Source organism: Bubalus bubalis, chromosome 18 (assembly GCF_019923935.1).
Source record: "Bubalus bubalis isolate 160015118507 breed Murrah chromosome 18, NDDB_SH_1, whole genome shotgun sequence".
Lineage (NCBI taxonomy): Eukaryota > Metazoa > Chordata > Mammalia > Artiodactyla > Bovidae > Bubalus > Bubalus bubalis.
In genome coordinates, this window is record NC_059174.1 from 11,350,128 (window position 1) to 11,368,741 (window position 18,614).

The 18,614-nt window shown below is 56.4% G+C and overlaps 1 protein-coding gene across 2 annotated transcripts in view; it reads right to left on the minus strand.

Annotated features, from left to right (window-relative positions):
- Nucleotides 1-527: 527 nt before the first annotated feature.
- The window catches only part of C18H16orf74 (chromosome 18 C16orf74 homolog), a 29,853-nt gene continuing 11,766 nt past the window's right edge, over nt 528-18,614 (minus strand). For both annotated transcript variants that reach the window (XM_025269795.3, XM_025269794.3), the window contains 2 exons: nt 3,295-3,435; nt 528-1,054 (listed from right to left, as the gene is read on the minus strand). In XM_025269795.3, the coding sequence (XP_025125580.1) occupies nt 996-1,054; nt 3,295-3,435 (200 nt within the window). In that variant the 3' untranslated portion in view covers nt 528-995. The remainder of the gene's footprint in view (nt 1,055-3,294; nt 3,436-18,614) is intronic.

The following is an 18,614-nucleotide window of genomic DNA, read 5'->3' on the forward strand; positions in this document are numbered from 1 at the left end:
TATCCAGGGAGAAAGGGACAAACAAGAAATATTGCTGAGTGGCAGCTTTGTGTGGATGGTAAGAATGTGGGGTCTGGGTTCAAGTTCTCACTCTCTGACGACCTTGGGCTCTAAGTTTCTCAGGTGCCCCACCTGTAAAATGGGGGTAACCACAGCGTCTACACCAGAAGACCAGACGGTTATTCCCAGCCCATCACTCCCTCCCTTTATAGACGTGTCTGTCCCTTCCTGTGCCATGTGACTGCCCAGCTCAGCCACATGGGGTGTGTCTGTGTGGCCTGCTTGCTCCACGTGTGGAAGCTGAGAACGCTCCTGCGGGCCTGGCTTGTGCTCTGAGCGTCTGCAGTGAGAACGCACTCTGGGCGCTACTGGCCACAGAATGAGGAGGGCCAATTGAGGGGCCAAGACCACCCGAAAGCCCATAACCAGCCAGACCAGCCCCTCCATGATAAGCGATTCTCTTAAACTTACCTCTGTACTGAATGTGCTCCATCTCCTCTGCCCGCACAAGGAGCAGAGTCCGCAGCTCGTTACACGGGATCTTTATTTACAATGCAAAAAAGAACTTATAAATCACTTTCTGGACAGTTTCGATGCCTTTACGACAACGTGTAAAAAAGGAGCCAGTCCTGTGCAAGAAGTCCTTGTGTGTGTGTGCACCTCCAGGGCGCCCGTCTGCATGGCCCTGGGCGCTGGGAGTCCATCTGGCCAGAAGGGAGCCTCTCCTGGACGGCGCCCGTCACCATGCCCGGGGTCGACGAGAACGCGGAGGCGTCGGAGGTCCGGTCCACCCCACGGGGCCTGGGAAGTGTCGCTCTGGAAGTGGGCGGGGCTGACTGCTCACTCCTCTCCCCACGCCTCTGGTCCAGCGCTGGAACCGCTGCGTCCTCCCAGCCAGCGTCCTCAGCAGAGCGTCCCAGGGCCCCGGACACGCGGAGAGGGGGACGGCCAGAGCAGGAGCCGGGGCAGGCACACCCCTGACTTGCATCGCCGCCTCAGGCCTCAGGGTCAAGGTCTCCATCCTCTGTGCACGACCCAGACTCGTCCAGCCAGACTAGGAGACAGAGGTGGAGTCCACATCTGGATGGGCCCCCCACACCAGGTCCCTTTCCCCAGAAGCTCCAGGGCTGGCGCCTCAGGGCACGTTGCTTCATCGTATCCCTCCAAGCTCTGCGCATGCAGGGCGGTGGTGTCAGCCGATTTAGATAGGGAACCCCAGTGACGTGGGTCTCACGGGCTCTCCCCCTCTCCTCTGGCCACCCCAAGCCCCGAGCTGCCCCAGATCTCAGGCTGAGGCCCCTGGGATTGAACCTCCCCCACCACATACACCCCATGGCTCAGCTGCTTCAGACTGCCTGCCTGGAGATGCCTGCATGCCTGAGGCTTGGCAGGAGGTCAACACACCCACCCTCCAGTTCCAGGTGGGAAAGTGAGGCCCCGAGAGGGGACGTGCCCCCCTAGTCAGCAGGGTGGTCAGGGCAGGGTGGGGTTCTCGCCCATCCCTCGCTGTGGGGGAAGCCCCAGGGATCTTTCAGCGCCGGGAGCCCGCAGCCCCGTTGGATGTGCCGCCCAGGCCTGCCAGGCTGTCCCCCTGCCCTAAACGTGTCACTGGTGAGGAGACTGGCCACACAGGCACCGTGCAGGCTGTGGGCTCGGGCCCCTGACCTTCCTCGTCACCAACTCTCACAGCCTCCGAGGCATGACCACTCTCTGTGACACAGGGGAGCTGGGGCCTCGTTCCCACATGCGGGGTTCTGTGACTCCAAGGGCTCTGCCCTTCCTCCTCCAGCTCCCTCTCTAAATGGGGAAAGGCAGAGACCAGGCCTCACCTCTGCCACCAGACAGGATGCGAGGGGGCCTCTTGTGCAGTCCCTCTGCACTGGGACCCCGTGGGCACTCAGGGATCCAGGCCTGCACCCCACAGACCTTGAGGAGGAACTGTGAGTCTCCCCTGTGCTTACATCAGCCCTGGGAGCAGGGAAGGCGGTTATGATCCCATCTTACAGATGAGGCCACTGAGGCTCCGAGAGGGAACGGGGTGTCACGGCAGGGCCTGGGCCTCAGTTACCCACGGAAAGCTCTCTGACTAGACACAGAGGCAGAAACCCAGCTCTTCTCTCACCTTGCTGTGTGCCCTTGGGGGAGTCACTGTCCCTCTCTGGACCTCAGTTTTCCCAACTATAAATTAGAGATAAGGGCGGTATTCACAGCTCAGAGGGTTGGAGTGAGAATTCACTTAAGATTCGTGAAAAGCATTTAGCCCAGTGCCAGGCACCTGGGAAGGTGGCACGGGACTGTGACCCATGGCCGTCATTACTGTGCCTGACCCAGTGCTAGTACCAGTGTGGGGGCTGGCCCCAGCCTCATGGGCTCTCCAGGTCATTCCCCCTGGCGGGCAAGCTGACACCCAGACTGAGAACTTCTGGAGAAGTCTACCTGAGTCCCCCCCCACCCCTTTCATGAGCCCCTCCTCAGCCTCTGTGGGCCTGTGTCCCCCAGACGAGCCAGGGGCTAGCTGTAGTCCACGATGGTAGCCCCCGAGAGGGCGTCAAGTCAGGGCGTGCAGAGAACAAGCTCCAGATCTCACGGCCTGGGTCTGAGTCCCAACTCTGACGTATCAGCTGTACAAGTGTTTCAACCTCTCAGAACCTCAGTTTACCCACCTGTAGAATGGGGATGATGAGAACTGGACCTAATGCAGAGTTACTATGAGGCCTCAAGGAAAAACAACCACCATCATCACTTATGATGACCGTTCACAACAGCAGCCTCTGCACCAAGCAACAGGCCTGACTCAATAAACCTGTTCATGAATAAACGGCCCCCCCCGCCAGCTCCAGTGGTATTTACAGAGGGACTGGGGGTTGCGGGGCGGGGGGCAGTAGTTTGGGCCCCTCCCTCTCACCATCTCTCTGGGAACCACCCCATCCCCTCTCTGCTCCTTGCAGTGAGTTGTGTCTGGAAGGCCCAGAGATCAGCCCCAGCCTGGGTGGGAGGGGGAAGTTCCCAAGCCTGTCCTGTCCACTGAACAGCAAGACAGAGCCCCAGGTCCTCAGCTACAGGGGAAGGCACCTCTGTCTACCACCTTGGCAGGCCCATGCGGCCCCATCCATGACTCACCCAGCTGCCGGAAGAGGCTATGGAGCTAATTATTCCATACACCACAACTTGCTGAGGCTGGTGCCAGGGACACAGGCCCATGGTGGAGTGTGTGCAGATCCCCGTGTAAATTTTTAATAAAGCGCAGGAGCAGACACCCACCCCAGCCCCCCAGCCTGACAGCAGCGGCCTCACCTGCCCTCCGGGTGTCCCTGGGCAGGGCCACGCCCGTGGGGGTCGGCGGCGTGATGATGATGTTGGGGACGTCCAGGTGCTTGTCGCTCAGCACGGGGGCCTCGTCGTGGCTGCCACTGCTGCTTACACACATCTTTAAGCCTGAGGGCAGGCCATGGGACACACACGCACACACACGACAGAGAGACAGATGTCAGTGGCCGCTGGGGGCTGCCCGCCGCCCTCCTCCGTTGCCATGGGTCCCCGTGGTGCAGGGCCCAGGGGACCGCTCTGCATGCCCACATCAGGACCCATCTGAGCTGGCGCGACTTGGCCAGGGTACGAGTTTTCTCTGCTTTGGTCACTCATGTTAACGCTGGGGGCTATGGCACACAGGAGGTACTCAAAACACAACCCCGAGTGGAGGAAAGCCACAGGCTTAGCTGGAAGCCACGCCTGCACGAGGCCGAGGCAGCGCCACGCATGGAGTTACGTCCCCTACAAATTATCTTCTGAGAGTCTGTGACTTCAGTGCTGTTTCTTCCTAAAGCGTTGGACTGAATTCACTGGAGAAACTGTCTGGGCCTGGAATTGTCTTTGTGCAAACATGTTTGATTACAAATTGGGGTTCTTTAGTAAGAGGTGGGCTATTCAGACTTTGTTTCCTTTTGTCCCTTTGGGTAAGTTACATTTGTCAAGGAATCTCTTTCTTCTAAACTGTTGCAAGCCTTGTCTTCTTTCTCCCATAAACTCAGGTAATCTGGCCCAGACTTCATGTCCAGCTGACATGAAAGTGCTCTTGCCAAATCCCAACCTCATTCTTCCCGGCTTGAGTCAAGGCCATCAGCCCTGCGCCAGTAACCAGGGCCTCAGCAGCAGTACCCCTTACCTCCCATCTCCTCACCCTCCAACCCTCCGGCCAATTTAACCAACCACAGACATATCACTTTGCCAACAAAGTCCGCTTAGTCAAAGTTATGGTTTCTCCAGTAGTCCTGTATGGATGTGAGAGTTGGACCATAAAGAAGGCTGAGTGCAAAAGAATTGATGCTTTTGTGGTGCTGGAGAAGATTCTTGAGAGTCCCTTGGACTGCAAGAAGATCAAACCAGTCAATCCTAAAGGAAATCAACCCTGAATATTCATTGGAAGGATTGATGCTGAAGCTCCAATATTTTGGCCATCTGATGCGTAGGGCTGACTCATTGGAAAAGACCCTGATGCTGGAAGAGACTGAAGGCAAAGGATAAGAGGGTGACAGAGGATGAGATGGTTGGATGGCATCACCAACTCAATAGACAAGAGTTTGAGCAAACTCTGGGAGATAGTGAAGGACAGGGAAGCCTGGCGTGCTGCAGTCCATGGCGTTGCAAAGAGTTGGACACAACTGAGCGACTGAACAACAGAAAGAGTCCATAGATCCATTTACCTCACATCTGTGACAGTCTTCCTCCCCCTCCTCATGCTCCTAGCAAGCCTCTCCACCTTCTGGCTGATCCCTCCAAACAGCAGCCCACCCTCCAAACAGCAGCCAGAAACTGCAAACCTGATCATACCCGAACACTCACTAGCTCTCAGCAATTAGCTACAAACAGCATTTCCCAAAGAGTTCCATTTCCTGGAACACTGCCTCCACAGACTCCCTCAGGAGGGAGGGTCCGCGATCCAGTGAGTCTGGGAATCCCATCTACTCTATCCTTCTTGTGGAGATCCCATGCCTGTTGGAGCATTAAAGGCTCTGAGAAGTCCTGCACTGAGGAAGCTGCTGTCATTGTGCTTCATCCTGGGGTTCCTGAACTTAAATAACCCTGGATTCTGTTTTTGGAGGAACACCTGTTAACATCTCACAAAACCATGAGTCATGAAATACCTTCTGGGAAAGATTGATCGTAAATTAAAGTCAGCCTCCACAGTCTGCCCCAAGCTTGTTTTGAAGCCTGCCACCTGGACTTCCCTGGTAGCTCAGCTCATAAAGATTCCACCTACAATGTGGGAGACCTCGGTTCGATCCCTGGGTTGGGAAGATCCCCTGGAGAAGGGAATGGTTACCCACTCCAGTATTCTGGCCTAGAGAATTCCATGGACTGTATAATCCAGTTTACTTCAGTTGCTCAGTCATGTCCGATTCTTTCTGACCCCATGGACTGCAGCACACCAGGCTTCCCTGTCCATCACCAACTCCCGGAGCTTACTCAAACTCATGTCCATCGAGTTGGTGATGCCATCCAACCATCTCATCCTCTGTCGTCCCCTTCTCCCGCCTTCAATCTTTTCCAGCATCAGGGTCTTTTCCAATGAGTCAGTTCTTCGCATCAGGTGGCCAAAGTATTGGAGTTTCAGCTTCAGCATCAGTCCTTCCAATGAATATTCAGGACTGATTTCCTTTAGGATAGACTGGTTGGATCTCCTTGAAGTCCAAGGGACTCCCAAGAGTCTTCTCCAAAGCTACAATTCAAAAGCATCAATTCTTCAGTGCTTTCTTTATAGTCCAACTCTCACATCCATACATGACTACTGGAGAAACCATAGCTTTGACTAGATGGACCGCTGTTGGTAAAATAATGTCTCTGTTTTTTAATATGCTTCCTACGTTGGTCATAGCCGTATAGTCCATGGGGTCACAAAGAGCTGGACACGACTGAGAGACTTTCACTTTCCCTGCCACCTGCCCACACCCCTTGAACTGATCACAGTTCCCCAAACACCCTGGGCTCCCCAGCCCTTTGCGCTGTCACACGGGCTGCTCCTGCCTGGAGTGCTCTCTGTTGCTTTGGGAGAGTGGTGAGCTCCTCCTGACCCTTCAAACCCCAGCATAACAGACTGTCCTATGGGGGAGCTGCCCCAGGTATCTGACCCCGCTCCTTCAGTCTTCCGGTGCCAATCTCGAAACGATCAGTCCCATCTGCCTTTACCGTGACTGTGTGAAGGACAGCCCCTATTTGCTGGCCCATGCGTCCTTAGAACCTGGCATCCTGCCTGGGACAGAGCACACAGGGGTGCTTTCAATTTCAAATCAAAAACAATTTCAGGCACCGCTGAACTCAGTATTCAGATCTTTGTCGCCATGCCCTGCCTCTTTGTTTTTCCTCCCCAAACAGCCCCAGACTGGATGGCGTTAGCTCAGGTATCCGAGCCCCCAGCCAACAGCAGGAGCCGAGCAGCGGGCTGGGCTTCCCCGACCCCCACTGGGACAGTGCTCCTCAGTCACCCCTGCCGGGTCAGTGTGGGGGTCCTCAACGATGTCCCTGACGGGTGGAGTCTGATTCCCCTCCTCTCCAGTGAGGGACGGACCCTAGGGTGGATTCCAACGCAGAGATGAAGACAGAAGGGATGGCGTGTGATTTCCATGGCAAGGTCATGCAGGACACTGCTCTTGCCTGCTCTCGCTCTCGGGGAGCCAGCTGCCACGTGTGAGGACACTCAAGCGGCCTGAGGGGGAGCCCAGCTGGTGGGCAAATGGCACGGGAGGACGCCACCGAGGGCATGGGTCCTCCAGCCCAGGCAAGCCTTCGGACGAGATCAAGGCTCAGCCTACAGCTTGACCATAACCTCTGAGACCCTCTGTGACACAACCTCCCAGCTAAACTGTCCCCGAATCTCCGACCCACAGAAACTGTGAGATAACAAATCCTTAAGCCACTAGGTTCAGGGGGCCATTGGTTATGCAGCAGTAGATAACTCATACAGCAGTCAGCACAGCTTGCCTGTTCTTGAAATCCCAATCCTGTTTCCTTCCTGGAGAGTCCCTGTGGCCCCCCGCTAAATCTACCAGGCTGGTTAGTTTTGTAGAAAGGGGTCACGTCCCCTCCATCAGACGACGAGCCCCTCAGGAGCACCCACCAAGGCCGCTGCCAACTTTTTTTAAAACCTTAGAGCTGTTTCTTCCTGCCATCTTATGCAGAAGCCCAGAATGTAAAACAGATACAAAAAAGCCACTTGCAGGAAGCCCTCCTGTTATCTCTGCAGCAGTTGGCATTTAGGGATCATCAGCCACATGACAGACACCTCCTCCTACAGTCTTCAAGGCCACACCGGGAGGGATGAGCTCGGATGTGAGACCGAGGACCAGAAACGGTAGGAGCTTGCACAGTGATGAACAGCTAGCGGGTGGCAGGAGCAGGATCTGAACCCAGACCTGAGTCAGTCTGATTCCAAAAGCTGCTGCTCCTTGTAACCATGATCCTGTAACAGAGCCAGGAAAACTATCTGAAAAGGACCTGATGGTAAATATGTTTTACTTTGGGGGCGACAAAGTCTCTGTTCCAACTTCTAAGGTTTGCCATTGAACGCAAGTGCAGCCTCAGACAATATGTAAATGGGTGGGTAGGGCTGCGTGCCAAGACACTTTTATTTAGAAAAACACGAGGGGCAGTCAGCTTTGGTCCAAGGGCTGTGGTTTGCCTCTGTCGGCTCTGTAATATCCAGGAGTTGGGAAGTTTGGATCAGGGACATGCCTGACGTCCTAATAGGCAACAACAGAAACTCAAAAGCCCGAGGCTCATTAATGCCAAAACCCAAACCCAAATCCCAAATCTGGCTGCTGCTGGGAAGTGACAGGTGGTGGGCGTGAGGAAATGAACGGAATGAATGAATTCCTCGGAAGCCCTTGCCCACTGAGCTGGGGCCAAGAGGGTGCTGGTCCCTGCTAGCTTCCTCCAGAATCATCCCCAAAGGGTGTCTCAGGGAGCATGGCCAAAAATCGAGCTCTGATTACTGTTGTCTGTAACTGAAGGGAGCCTCCCTGATCAGCCTCCAAGGCCCCTTCCTCAGTGAGTATTCCAAAGTTCTAAAAGAAAATGCTAATGGAGGAAAGCCACAGTCTCCCAGGGCCCACATCTGCATTTTAACACGTTCTGGGAGCACAGTGACAAAGCCCACATTCTTAATCAGGAAGCATCAGGTCACTCTTGGTGGGCCCTGGAGAGATGCTGGAGGCAGAGAAGAGGGAGGGGAGGAGGGGAAGGAGGAGAGAGGGGAGGAGGGGAGGGGGAGGAGGAGGGAAGGGAGGAAGGAGGGGGAGGAAGAGGGGGAGAAAGAAGAAAGAAAGGCAAAGAGGATGAGAGTGGGGAGAGGATGGAGGAGAGGAGGAGGGTAGTAGGAGAGAGAGAGGAGGAGGGAGGGGAAAGTGAGAGGAGGAGGAGGCGGGAGAGGAGGGCAAGGAGGGAGGGGGCCAGGACTCCAGCCCCTTTCAGCCCTCTGGGCCGCCCAGAGCAGGAGTGCCCAGAGCAGGAGTGGCTGAGCTCTCGGGAGCAGCTCTGGGGAGATAAAGCCGACTTTGGGGATTAAACACAAATGCCAACCCTGCCTCAGACAAGCAGCTCATTTGTGCTAAAGCCAGAATGGTTATTTGTTAATTATGTGCCCGTCTCAGGTCATTAAGAGCCCATTTCCTGAGGGGAAGGGCCTGGCTGGGATTCCAGGGGCCCAGGCCCCCAGAGGGAAAGGCAGAGGGAATCCCAGGGCCCCAGAGCTGTCCGATATTTCGATTTGGGGAGTGTGACAGGGAGCATGCTCAGGAAGCCTTCCTGGCTGGTGGCTGTCACCCACCATGACCCGACCCTGCTCTGGGGCACACGCTTTCCCAGGACATGAGTCAAGCTGGACACAGAGCAAGCCAGGTCAGACCTCCCTGACTTCCTGGTGGCAGCTGCCTGCCTCCCGCGGGGGAAACGCTGGGGCTCTGTGAGTGAGCTCTGAAAACCAGTTCCACCCTTGCCCCTGACCCGCTCCTAGGCAGTGGTTTTCCGTCTTGGCTTCCTAAGCCACCTGGGAAGTTTAAAAAATAACCCAAGGCAGGGGGACCACCAGAACTTTCAAAAGCTCCTGTGTGAGTCTGAGAGCTGGGCAGGGCCCCCCTGAGCCAGGGTGCCTGGGAACACATGGTTTTTCTCTCCAAGTCTAGAATCCAGGGCTGGAAAATGGAACTATGCTACCCATCTTGTAGGTACAGAAGGCTGAGTGTGGAGCATTTGGCTGCCCAGCACGGGAGCAGTGGCCTGGGACAAACACTGAGGGAGGGGCACACTGCTGCTGCCTCCCCCAAACCCTCGTTGAGCGTCCCCCAGGTTAGGCTCTGGGCCGAGGCCACATTAACCCTCACACCATCCCTTGTGGATGCCAGGGCCATGGCCATTCTCCAGCGAGAAAACCAAGGCTCGGAGAAGGGAGGCAGCATGTCTGAGGGCATGCAGAGGCCAGGTGGCTCCAGACCTGAGGACCCAACTCACTCTGTCATCAGCCACTTCTCATCCTTCAGACGCCCTAAGCCAGGCCTATCCTCTGTTCAGGATGCCCCAGGCACAGGGGACACAGCACTGTTCCTGGTCCCCAGGCCACCCAGAGGCCACAGAATGACCGGGCAGGATCCAAGAGCAGGTGCAGCCCCAACGCAGGGATCGTGGCTCAAGGGCGCCCTCTGCTGGTTCTTTTTTTAAATGGCGCTTGATCAGCACCCTAAAAGAAAGCTCCCAGACCCTGCCTGGGACCACATCCCTGGGACCGCACCCACGCTTCCCCAAGGCACTGTCTCACACAGTGGCCCTGCTGGACGCACAGTGCAGTTGGAAGCCAGAACGTACAGCTGGGCTTCAACCTACCTGGCAGTAGCTCCACCTGCAGAAATGGGGGTACTTCACAGTCCCCACCTCCAGGGGGCACTGAGAGGATGACAAGCCACACGGAAGCCCCGCCCTCTAGCCAAGCGGTCTGTCGGTAAGGTGCATGTGGCAGGTGAGGAAACCACAAAGCCAGCTTTGCAGTGCACACTCAATAAGCACAAGCAGTTATTAACAGCATGAGATTCTAACCTTTGCACTTATTCACTGATTCAGCCAATGCTGAGCACCCCTCACCCCCTGAGTGCAGGCCAAGGCCCTGGTCTCGTCTCTGCAGTCACACAGCGGTTTGGAGTGACTCTGACAAGATGTTCCTGGTTCTAGCTGAACACTCAAACAAGACCCTTTTTCCTATTGGGCTGGCAGGGTCCCAGGCTGGGGAAGGAGAAGAAACCCAGTCTGACTCTAGGTCCCGACTCTAGTTTGACTCTAGTCTGATGCTAGTTCCCACTGTGACTCCCCACGTCTGACCTGCTCACCCGCAGAGGGAAGGGATATGTTCCTCCCCTGCAGCTCAGGAATAAACCTCCCAGCTCAGTCCACAGAGCTACTGTGCACCTACTGTGTGCTGGGCATCGTTCCAGGCACTGGGGACGTGGCAGAGAACAAGAGAGTCTCAACAGATGTTTCTCTGCTCCTCTCCCCTGCTCCACTGCCTTCCTCCACCTCTTGCTCCAGCCCCTGGCAGCAAACTGGGACCCCAAAGATTTCATAGGAGGCTGGAAAAAATAACAGGGAGGGCCCTCTGATCCAGGCCATTGTCGGGAGGGGCCCAGGTGGCTGGGCTTTGACGATGGTGCTCACAGGAGGCTGGGGGCTGTGTGAGCACTTTGCAGGGATTCATGATTCGGTCCTCCTGACGAAGTCCACCTTCCAGATGGACACACAGAGGCATAGAGAAGTCACAGGGGACTTGATGCAGAGCCTGTCCTCCTGGAGGCTGGGAAGCAGAGTTCACCTTGGCAGAGTCTGGGTCAGTGATGGGAGGAGGAAAGAACAGATAACAGGGTGGAGGGGGCAGCAGAATTGGAAGAGACGGTGGGAATCGGAAAAGGCTTCCCCAAGGTGGCCACAGAGATGGTGGGGAGGGCTCGTGGGTCAGCAGCAGCATGCGCAAAGGCCCTGGGGCCAGGCAGAGGCTGGGGCTAGCACTAATTCCTCAGACATGACCAGCGTCTGGATTTAGTGCCGATCTTTCAAAAAACAAATGGACAAATGCTTCTGAGGGTTCCAGATGCACTTAATCTTTTTTTTTTTTTTTTAATTCCAATTAAGGGGAAAGCCTTGCATTATTACAAATGAGGCCAGGGCAGGCGGGTGGGGTTTTACCTTTTCTCGGCAGCTCAGGCCCAGTGGAGATGGCAGTGGATGCTTTAAATCTCTTTTTAATTAAGGAAAAAGCCCCAGCTTGCGTCAGGGATGAGCTGCTGGAGAGAGAACTCGGGAGGAGGAGCCAGAAAGGCGCCACAAAGTGGGGAGTGTTTGCTTCCCTGCGCTGTGCTTAGCCGCTCAGTTGTGTCTCTTTGCAACCCCATGGACTGTAGCCCGCCAGGCTCCTCTGTCCATGGGGATTCTCCAGGCAAGAATACTGGAGTGAGTTGCCATTTCCTTCTCCAGGAGATCTTTCCAACCCAGGGATCGAATCTGCGTCTCCTGCATTGTAGGCAGATTCTTTACCGCTGGGCCACCAGGGAAGCCTGGCCCTTGGTCTACTGGCCTCTAAAATGGACTCAAGAGTAGGCCTGCCCTCAGAGCGTGACGGAGACTTGAGGTCAAAGAAAATCTGCAAAGCCCTCGATCCCTGCCTGGGCCATGGGCGGTATGTGACGAGCGCGGCTCGGGGTCCCCAGACTCAGCACTGCTGGCATCTGGGGCCAGGTCACACTGCGGTGGGGCCGTCCTGAGCACTGGACGGGGTGGAGCAGCACCCTGGTCCCTAGACGCTGTAGCTCCCGAATTTGCGACAACAAAGGGTGTCTCCAGACACTGCCAAGTGTCCCCTGGGGATAGGGTTGCCAGATAAGACTCAGGACAAACCAGTTTTCCAAAGTTACGGCCCATGCTATATGAGGGATATACTTATCCTAGACAACTAGTCCTTATTTGAAATTCATCCCACTTTTTTTGTTTTTTCCTTCCTAAATCTGGCAGCTCTACCCAAGAGCTGAGAACCACGGTCAGCACCACTACTGATTGAGACAATATCTGGGCATTTCAGACAGAGTAGGCACCCGAGGGTGACTGGTTTCCTTTGTCTCGAGTGGCCCTGCTGCACATCTGTGTGGCCGGAGCCACGGGAAGCAGCTTAAGGATGTCCTGAGCCAGAGGGACTGGCCTCCCCAGTCGCCCTTGGCCAGATGTGTGGGCTGAGCAAGGCTTCTTAACCTCTCTGAGCCTGTGTTTCCTTAGCTGCAAAGATATATATGTGGTCGGCCCCTTGCCGGAATAAAGATTCGAACTTGTGCTCTAGATGCCAGCCCGTAACCTGCAGGACGCTTGTAGGGGCACATGAGGTTAGGCGGAAGACGTCTGGGGCAGCCTGGCCAACAGCAGTGCTTAGCGGGGCCACACTGGTACTGCTGCCATGAATAGTCATCACTGCTATTAATAGAATATTGCGGTCACTACTGTGCAATTAGGCAAGAAAATCCCAGTTAGTCTCAGAGGAAAGAGGTGACTGGTGTTACTCAGGGAAAACTAAGGGGCCCCTGGGGAAGCCTGGGTCCTGAGGACAAGGAGGTGTCCCCCAGCTGTGGGCAGCTGAGGCCTGAGATGAGTGCAGACGGGCAGCCAGAGAGCAGAGCCCAAGGAAGACTGGGAGGCTGCCTCCGGCGGGTGGCTGGGAGAGCACTGAGAGCAGGCTGGCTTTTACTGCATTAATCCCTTTGCACATTTTATATTCTGTACCATGCAGGTGTTTCACATATCCAAAAAAATGAAATAATTAAAAGAGAAATAAAACAATTTCTGAGGAGGGACTGATACAGATTTAGGAGGTGGAATGGGAGGTGGGGGGACATTCCTGCTGCAGGAGAGGTCTGATCAAGGTGATGCGGTAAGACAGTAAAAAGACAGTGAGGGAGCTGGGGGAGGATTAGGAGTATAGGCCTGGAGAGGTAAGAAGGGGATGGGACCGCCAAGAGGAACACTCCTTTTTCCTTGAGCCACTCAGGAGCACGGCCCAGCGTGTGGTCGCAGGGGCCAGGAGTCAACCGCACAGCATCCAGGGGATGGGGTCAAGCTGGTGTCCCTGGGTCAGGGACCCAGGCTCCTGGGGAGGACTCAGGTCTGTCCGAGTCCTGCTGCCACCTCACTCTCCCGCCACCCAGCTCCCTGTCACCTCTTCACCTGGGGACAGCCATGACTACTGTCTTCTTCCAGAACAGTCTATGTATCTGTAGATCATATGCTCACAGGCATATTCCCTCACGGCAACCCACTCCAGCATTCTTGCCTGGAGAACTCCATGGACAGAGAAGCCTGGCGGCGACGGTCTATGGGGCCGCAAGAGTTGGACACGACTGGGCGACTAGCACACAGAGCAGGCAGTGGCACGGGACCCGCCTTTTCACAGCCTGTTCTTTTCACTTCAGGCTCATGTTGGGCGTGGCTCCCTCTCCACTCACACAGAGCTGCAGGCCCTTCTTCCCAGCTGCAGAGTGCTCCCCTCGCGGCTCACCCCTCTGACCCACCGGAGGTGGCCCTTGGCTGGGCCGTCAGGGCATGTCTAGAGGAGCAGAGGCTGGTGGTGGCCAGTGCTGTGACAGGTGTCAGTGCCTGTCCCACAGCACCGGGTCTGAGCCTTCGGCCTGAGTACACATGCTGGGCTGTGCAGCCCCGACCCACCCTGCGGGCCAGGCTGGTCCCCAGTGGCCCAGAGCACTGCCCACTGAGGGCTCACAGCCCAGCCCCATGCAGCACCTACCCACAGCCTAAGAAAACTGTCGGGTGGAATTTGGAGGGGAGGCAAGCAAGGGAGGCACCTGCTCTTAGGCCAGCTCCCCCAGTAGATGGCCATATAAAAGGCCTGCCCCCCTCCATCCAGGACAACTCCGCATGGTCATCTCGGCTCCTGACCTCCCACAGAACTGGCAGAGGTTCAGCTACGGATGCAGGAAAGCACAACCTGCCCTTGGCCGGCCCGGCTGCCTGCTGCTGACGGTGGGCACCGACACCACAGGCACTCCCTAGGGCACAGGTCTGTCCGGCCCCTGGGAGAGACAGAACACAGCTGTCCTGTTGTGTGCTGGACTCCTGGGCAAGTCAGTGACCGCTCCGGACACCAGGACCACTCACTGTTGCTCTGGCCATGGGGGGCCTGGCCCACGGTCATAGAGAAAACTCCAAAGACATTCGAAAGGGAAGAAAGCACATGGGGTCATCTCAGTAATAACAGCAGCCCCCAGCGGCCACTTATGTACACTCACAGCACCCCCACAAGCCTCCTTCCATCCCGGCCACAGCCCGCCCCGGCCAGGGTCTAACTGTACCTGTTACATGTGCGTGTGCTAAGTCGCTTCAGTCACGTCTGACTGCAACCCCATGGACTGTAGCCTGCCAGGCTCCTCTGTCCATGGGGATTCTCCAGGCAAGAATACTCTAGTGGGCTGCCATGCCCTCCTCCAGGGGACCTTCCCGACCCAGGGATGGAACCCGCATCCCTTATGTCTCCTGCACTGGCCAGTGCCACCTGCAGACCCTGTGCCTGCTTTGTAGTTAAGAACAAAAAGCACTGATTCAGGGGATTGAAGACCCTCAGCCAGGTCACGTGAGACTCGGACCCACTGACCCATCTCTGTGCTTCACACTCACCTGCCTTGGGCACCGTGAGGTCTGTGAGGCAGAAGCAGAAGGATGGGGGGAGGTGGGGAAGGATGGGTTAGGGGTGGACGTGGCCCAGGGTCACGTCCATGCCCCTAATGGGAGGCTTGGGAACCACAGCCCAGGATGGAGAGAGGTCAGCCTCCCAGGCCAGGCACGTGCCGGCAGCTGACAGCTGGTGAGCACGCCCTTCCCTGGGGGCAGCACGAGGCCCCCAGCCCCCGAGAGCCACCGGCGCCAGGCAGCGAGTCCAGGCCCTCCCGCCTGCCCTCTCCAGCCTCCTTCAGCCCACAAGAACTTCTGGAGCACCTTGCCCAGGCCTGGCCCAGAAGGAGCTGCAGGCACAGACCTGGGGTGGGGGGTTCATGTCCAGGTGCCTGGTCAGGATCCCGAGGCCCTCGGGGCCCCCGCGTGGCTGTTGTGCGACCCGGACCAGGGGGCTTTCCTACCCGAGGCCTCAGGAGCTCCACCTATAACCAGGGCATCATGAGTGAGTCTCCTCAACGCCTCGCTGAGTGGATGACAGGAGAGGTGGGGTAGTGGGGGACAGGAGTGGACCGCTGACCTGGGCGAGGGGATGAGATGGCACAGCTGCCCTGGCCAGTCAGGGCTGGTCCTGGGAGGGTCTCTGCATCTCAATTAAATTCAAAGGGGTGCTCTTTCTACCAACATCAATTGTGTCCCTACTGTGTGCTGCCCCACAGCCAGGAACAGGGCTCCAGGGATGAAGAAGGCAGCGTGATTTCTGCCCCTGTGGAGCCCCGGGAGCAAGGAGGAGATGCAGATTAATCCTGTGTGGGCCCCAGTTAGAGACAGCGACTCTCCTCTCCCACCTGCCGTGAGACTTGGGTTCTGCCCCCTCCTTCGGGAGGACAGCAGGTGCTTGGTTTAGCTTAAGCCTGACCGGGGGTAAATCCCTGCTCTGAGCCAAGAGGGTTGCCAGCTCGCCCCTGGGACGAGGCCGAGCCGGACTAAGCCCCATCTGCCTCGGCATTCACGATGGGCTGCGACTGCCCACCCCTACTCTGAGCGGGTTGGGGGGGCTCCGAGCCCCCCGAGCCCCTGTCTCCTGGGCAGAGATCTGTACAGGAGGTTCCAGGAGGAGCTCTGGGTTGAAGCCTGCCTCCCTGAACCCAGCCAAGTTCACTTGGTCCTTGTCACCTCTGGGTAGTCAGTCTACACCACAGGGCCCCCTGAATAGCAAGGGCATGGGCCTCAGACAGTGGTTCTCACCCCAGGCTGCACAGCTTCATCCAAACTGAATCCCTGGGCTTCCCTGGTAGCTCAGTGGTAAAGAATCCACCTGCCAATGCAGGGGACACAGGTTCGATCCCTGGTCCGGGAAGATCCCACATGCCTTGGGGCCACTAGGCCTGTGTGCCACAACCACTGAGCCTGTGCTCTGGAGCCCGGGGACCACAGCTGCTGAGCCGTGTGCTGTAACTACTGAACCCGTGTGCCCCATGCTCCGCAGCCAGAGAAGCCACTGCGATGAGAAGCCCGTGCACTGCAACTAGAGAGTAGCCCCTGCTCTCCGCAACTAGAAAAAAGCTCATGCAGCAATCAAGACCCAGCACAGCCAAAAATAAACAAACAAAATTATTAAAGGAAAAAGAAAAAAAGAATCCCTGCCCTGATCAGCGGGCCAGGGCCACCCCCTCCCGTGAGCCTCTCGAGTGAGTCTGATGTTACACAGAGGATGAGGTCCCCACTCTCGAGTGATTCCAGTGCCTCCTATGACTCTGAAGAGAAATTCTTGATGAACACCTTTGCTCTCACGGCCCTGCCTGCTCCAGGGCCTCAGCTTCTCCGCCTGGCCCCTGCCCCTACCTCCAGCTCCAACCATATTTGACAGTTCACCAAGTCTCTTCCTGTCTCCGGGGCTTTGCATCTGCTGTTCCCTCTGACCAGAATGCTGTTCCCTGCACTGTGAGGTGAACACTCTCTCCACCAACTCTGGACCCCACTGCAGGACAGCTGGAACCACATGTTCACACTGGAAGGGGGCTCTGTAGGGTGCCTCTCTGCTGTGACCTGAGGCTAGTCTTGGGCCTCTAAACGCCAATCAGAAAAATGGACATTATTGTAACTGCCAGCTCCCAGCCGCCCAAACCTGGGTTACTGGGAGCAGAGGTTCTGAGCCACCACAGGGAGCCAGGAAGGACGCCTGGGCAGTCAGGGGTCCCAGTGGCCTGGGGGCTGCAGCTGTGTCTCATCTCCACCCTCACCATCACCACATACTCCACAAAAGAGACTGCCAAACCCAACCTACACAGCACCTGACCATACTCCTTGGGATGGTCAAGGTCACAAACAGAAGGAGCTTCTGAGAAACTGGCTCAGCCCAGAGGGGCCTAAGGACACACGAGGACTAAATGTGAGGTGGGTCCCGGATCGGATCCACGGACAGACCCAGGTAGAAACTGGGAACTCAGAATAAAGTATTAGTTAAAATAATGGGTCAGTACCAGTTCACTGGCCATAAAGAACATACCACACTCATGTAAGATGTTGACTACACATAAAACTGGTCATGGGGTGTAGACAACCATGTACTCTCTTCACAACTTTTCTGTTAATATAAATCTAAAACTGTTCTAAAAAATAAAGCCTACTATAACAAATGAACCAAACAACAAACCTGGACAAAGTCTCCATCTCCTGGCCCTTTTGCTCCAGAAGGACAGTCCCCTGGGAACAGTCCCATCTTCTGGATCCCGTCGCCATGGTGATGATGGAGTTGGCTGGGGCTGAAGCCAGCAAACTCTGGGGAGTCCCAGAGACTGCACCAGGCCCCCGAGGAGACCCCAGTGGGAAAAGCCACACCTGCAGGTTAACTCCCCTGACCCTACCCACTCCCCGCCCTCTTCCCCGGCAAGGTCCCCACACAGCTGGAGCTGGAGCTCCTCCAGAGTGGGAAGGCGTGAAGGGCCAAGAACCCCGGGGGCACCATCTCCAGCGCTCATCTCACATCATTCTTGACACCTGGCCCAGGAGATGCTGCCACTCATCACTCCATTTCACAGATGGGGAAACTGAGGCTTGGGCATGTGAAGTGGTTGGGGGCAGGACTGGGATTTGAACCTAATCTCTCTGACTCCAGAGTCACCTTGCCAGTGGTTCTCCACCTTGAGCACGTCCTGGCATCCCTCAGAGAGAGTGCAAGAAATGCTGGAGCTCTTGACGCGGCAGGTCCGAGTGGGTCTGAGAATTCTCACCTCTGTCTGGTTCCCAGGTGATGCTGAGACTGCAGGTCGGGGATCCCCGCTGAAAACCACAGGGCCCCACCATGCTGATTCCTGGTGGTGCCCCACCCTCAAGGCTGACCAGGACAGAACTGCTCACTAATCAGGGAAACCCCTCACCACCCTCATGTGCTGTCTGCCAGGCCAGGCCCTGACGACCCGCCCTGGGCCTTGAGCCCTGGTCCCTGTGCCTCAGTCTTCCCATTTGTAAAGTTAGCTACGCTGTCCAGATATAGTGAGGACGAGGTGAGTGACTGGGGGATGCCCAGGGCACACCAGTTTTTACATGAGAAGGAGCGAGGGACGTGCTCTCGGGACAGTGGACCATTCCCACGGGTCACGGCTTCTACAGCTCAGCCTTGAGCACACGGAGCCCGTTCAAAGTGTCCCCCCGCTCCTTTGGAACCAGAAACACAAGGACTTTGGCACAGCCCTCAGACGTCACACTCTTGCGATCGCCCACCTTGAGCTGCGTCTTTATCGCCAGACAGGCAATGAGCAAATTCTAAAACTAAAACAGAGAACTGCCTTCTTGTCCCCCACGTGGGAGGCTCAGAGGTGAAGTGACATGTGGTGGGTTTGAGGAGAGTCCCCCCCAATCCACGCCCACCCAGAACTGCAAACTCTGACCTTATTTGGAAATAAGTTCTTTGCAGACGTAAT